The sequence below is a fragment of the Danio rerio genome, chromosome 1 (genome assembly GCF_052040795.2).
Source record: "Danio rerio strain M-AB ecotype USA chromosome 1, GRCz13ab, whole genome shotgun sequence".
In the NCBI taxonomy this organism is placed as follows: Eukaryota; Metazoa; Chordata; class Actinopteri; order Cypriniformes; family Danionidae; genus Danio; species Danio rerio.
In genome coordinates, this window is record NC_141021.1 from 27050295 (window position 1) to 27054901 (window position 4607).

General features: G+C 36.6%; 1 protein-coding gene across 1 annotated transcript; it reads left to right on the forward strand.

Moving 5' to 3' along the window:
• The first annotated feature begins 3164 nt into the window (after positions 1-3164).
• Positions 3165-4394, forward strand: lrata (lecithin retinol acyltransferase a). The gene is given in 2 exon segments (NM_001204131.2): positions 3165-3708; positions 3791-4394. Coding segments are annotated over 2 exon segments (678 nt in total). The 5' UTR covers positions 3165-3183; the 3' UTR covers positions 3944-4394.
• The last annotated feature ends 213 nt before the right edge of the window (positions 4395-4607 follow it).

A 4607-nucleotide genomic window follows, 5' to 3' on the forward strand; every position in this document is an offset into this window, starting at 1 on the left:
TGCTTTTAAGATTCAAGACAGCTAACCAGTGTTCACATCATATCGCCCCTGCAGAATGAACCACCAACTTATCCAGCATATGTTTTAAGCACTACGGCCAATTTAGCTTACCCAATTCACTTATAGCATATGTCTTTGGACTTGTGGGGGAACACCTGGAGCACCTGGAGAAAACCCACGCAAACATGAAGAACATACAAACTCCACACATAAATGGCGACTGACCCAGCCGAGGCTCGAACCAGCAACCTTCTTACTGTGAGGTGATCGTCCTATCCACTGCGCCACTGTGACACCGTGTTCACATCATGAAGGACAAAGAATCTGCTCGTGTTTCTTTTTGAGATGTCATTTTCTCTACTGATATATAGGTTAAGTAGCACTTGTTACCAAACACTGTGAAAGAAGATAGGCGATTCTGATTTCATGCAATAGATTAGACAAATGTGTCTAATAACCAAAAAGAAAGAGGATCTCAAATGATCCTGCAACAAAGTATTCCAAGATTATCAGATGACCTGATTACCACAAAGAATCGGCACTGCTAATTAAGGTCACTGCTTCCCTTCACGTTTGCAGAAATCTTTTGGGTGCTTAGGAGAAAGGCTAAGGCTGGAAGACTAGACCAATGTGTGTGAGAACAGCAAGTGGTATTGTTAGAGGATAATCAGTCCCCTGCCTCTAATCAAAGGGCTCACGTTTCAGAGACTACTCTACAAAGTCTGCTTCAGAACATGCTTGAGGGGAAAATATGGATAAGCTCCTTCATGTCTCGAACAACTAGGGTTACAGGTCTAGATGTATATGAAAAAGAACAGAAAATACGGTTTTTAAACAGTGATACAAAATGTTTAGAAAACACTTTTATATTGTGGAACTCGCTTTGATTTCAGTTAGCCTTTCGAACAGACGAGTATGTGATTTTACTGTCACAGATGAGTTAATGGGAAAATTTAGTTAAATTATTTAAATCCATAAAATTAACAGAAAATAATGAAACACATATTAACATACTGAATATAAAGTACAGAACCCTTTGAATATTTTTGGTACCTTGGTAATGTGTACCTTTTGAAACCATGTGACATCTATTCCTTTATTTCTTAGAGTGTATAAAAAAGTAAATGTTTCATTCATTCATTTGTTTACCTTTGTCTTAGTCTCTTTATTAATCAGGGGTTGCCACAGAAGTGCCACAGAAATGCCAACTGACCCAGCCAGGACTCAAACCAGTGACCTTCTTGCTGTGAGGCGACAGTGCCAACCACTGAGCCACCGTGTCGACCAAATTAAATGTTTTTATAATTTAATGGTCCTCTTTAGAAGTAACTTTAAAACCTTCATTGTAACTATAGTGATTAGAGTATTAGACTTCATATCATGTCATGAATGTCATCCAACATATATTCCACTTTATAGGTTGCTTTGCACAGTCAACTTATTTTACAACTAACCTAAACATAACAGTATTACTGCTTTTAGTTTACATGCAGTTTTAAACAGAGTTAAGCAAAAATTTTCTGTATTTTAAAATGAGAAATACCCATATTTCTTGATGTATAAAGATACAACAAAAACATCAGCCATGTGTCACAATCTTTTTGGATTTTAAAAATGCTAAAAAATACTTTTACAAGGGAGCATGGAATTGAAAAAACTCCCATTAATCTTAAATTAATTCCATTAATTTATGATCTTGTACAGTCCCTTTAGATTACAATTGAGTCAATTGATTAAGTAAACAATTTTGATACAGCTTCAACAGATCAAATAACCACGTAACCCTATGTTTAATTAAACACAGTTTAATTATTTTAAATGTTTAATTATGTGAATAACTTGTAATTGTATCTTAATTAATTACTTGGTGTTAGGTAAAGAAGGGCCTACTTTTAATCAGCAGCATCGATTCAATAACAAAAAAAAAAAAAAAATCACTCATAAGAAAACAACTGACAGCACCAGCATTGGTAGGATTTTTTCTCATAATTGTTAATTTTCATTTCATTTATTGATTCTCTTTTCGGCTTAGTCCCTTTATTAATCCGGGGTTGGCACCGCGAAATGAAACCGACAACTTATCCAGCATATGTTTTTACACAGCAGATGCCCTTCCAGCTGCAACCCATCTCTGGGAAACATCCATACACACTCGTTCACACCCATACACTACAGACAATTTAGCCTATACCAATTCACCTGTACTGCATGTCTTTGGACTGTGAGGGAAACCGGAGCACCCAGGAAACCCACACGAATGCAGGGGGAACATGCAAACTCCACACAGAAATGCCAACTGACCCAGCCGAGGGTCAGTGAGGCATTCTTGCTGTGAGGCGATGGCACTACTGCGCCACTGCGTCGCCTAATTTTTAATTATAATTTAATAAAACATTTTTAATTTTTGCTAAGCTGTACGTTATAGCCATCAGTATTAAACAAATAAACAAACAAATGAATAATAAATAAAGACATCTTAAATATTTTACTTTTAGTTCAGAAAATGTTAAAGTGCATCTGCATATTAATTCCCTTCATAAATCTGGCTATTAACTTTTTAATGAGATGCAAAAGTTTGTTTCAAGTAAATCTATACTCCAGGCTTTGACAACCTTCCAAAAAGAAGTGTTCTGTTCTGATCTCAACAAGTCAGGACAAACAACTGAGTAGCCACCTATCACTGGCCACATTTTTATGATGTCATCATGTAGACTTCTTACAAAGTAGCACAGTATTTTAAACAACAAAGAAAGTATTTTCACCAATCTATATTAAATACAAATTACAAAATGGTATTTTCTATTTAAATTATGTAAGCTATTTGAAATCAAAAATAGCTATGGCTTTGTGTTATGCCTGGTAAAGTTACTTTCAGTGAACAGGATTTCTAAAGGGAACATAAAAATACATTCTAGCCTTTTGATCAAATAATTTTAATAAATAGTATTCTCTTCGACTCGTTCATTTAATGATAAAATGTTTTCTAAAGTATTGTCAATGAGCTTAGTGTTTATTCACCAAAACTACACAACTTTGAGTAATCTGTGTTGAGGCATTAAAGTGGTTTAGTGTGGGAATGTAACTTCCAGCCAATCAGAAAGCGGGGGACCTCCTCGGTCCTACAGCACATGCCTTATAAATTCTTCAACGACAGTGAAGTCTTCACTTACACAAAACACTAAAATGCTGGACTCGCTGACTTTTCTATTTGAGAAATTCTTTCTTTTCTCAAACTTTAACCTATTTAAAAGTATATGGCAGCCAGAGAAGGAGGAGAGTGCAGTGAAATGTCACCCAGCGCTCAGGAGAGGAGATCTGCTGGAGGTGCAGCGCACTCTCTTCATTCATTACGGCATTTATCTAGGCGAGAACAGAGTGGCTCACCTAATGCCCGACATCATGCCCCTGTTAACCAGCAACAAACAGCACATTAAACCAGTCGTCACGAACAAAAGACTCATTTTAGGCTGCATGTACAGACTCGCGAGTATACGCGTCGATTCGGTTGAAGATTTCGCGTACGGAGCTCCGATTCTGACCAACGACATGGACAAGAAAATGAAGTGTCAAGCACTGACGAACGAGGAGGTCGCGAGGAGAGCAGAGAAACTGGTCGGCGACATACCGTACAGTTTATTGTGGAATAACTGCGAACATTTCGTGACGTACTGCAGGTACGGAACACCTGTGAGCGAGCAGACCGACAAGGTGAGTTCTCTTTATTTGAAAACTTTTTAATGCTATTTATGCTTTTTTAAAAATAATGCGTTTAATGTTTTTTCATTTGCAGTTTTGTAATTGTCTGAAATCCATCATTCGGGACCAGAGAAGTGTGGCCTTAACTATCGGGATGGGAGTGATGTACATCCTTTGCTTTGGCTTGGCACCTTCAACTACATTACCCACAATTCTTATTCCCTTTATTTTGTGGATGGCTGGTTGAAAGACAACACTTTGAGTGGACAAACACACAACAATGTGTCTTTCAAATGCATCGGTCCAACGGCTAAATTTCTGTAGCCTACACACGCTGTTTGAATATAGCCAAGCTATGATTGTACATGCATTCTGCCTGTATATTTGTTAAGCTCTTTCATTGAAACAATTAATGAAAACATGCTATTAACTCAAATTTGAGCATTTACAGGATGCTTTTAATTTTTTAAAACCATATTGTAGCTTGAAGTTACAGATTCCATGTACTACTCACTACATGTGCCTAATGTGTGTATTAAGCTGAAGTGTTAAACAGACGTGATGAATTTCTCTGATCAAACTCATTGCATCATGAACTTTAATCATGCAGAATATGTATAATTGTAAATCTTTGTATTTTTATTGTTATGGCCTGTTTGATTGTGATTTTGTACAGTTGAAATATATATTTAATACAGTAAGTTCCTGTGTTTATGGTTTTAAATGGTAAATAATATCATAAAAAAATGAATAATCATTTTGAATAGAGTTTATTTGATCAGATCAGAATGCATGGTGGAATTCAAAACATTCAATTCCATGCTTGACCTTTGGCTTTACCTGTGGAATGTAATCTGAGCTGTGCACCTCTTAAACCGATTTGCAGTCAATGAGTGTTTTGAGGCCAGGTC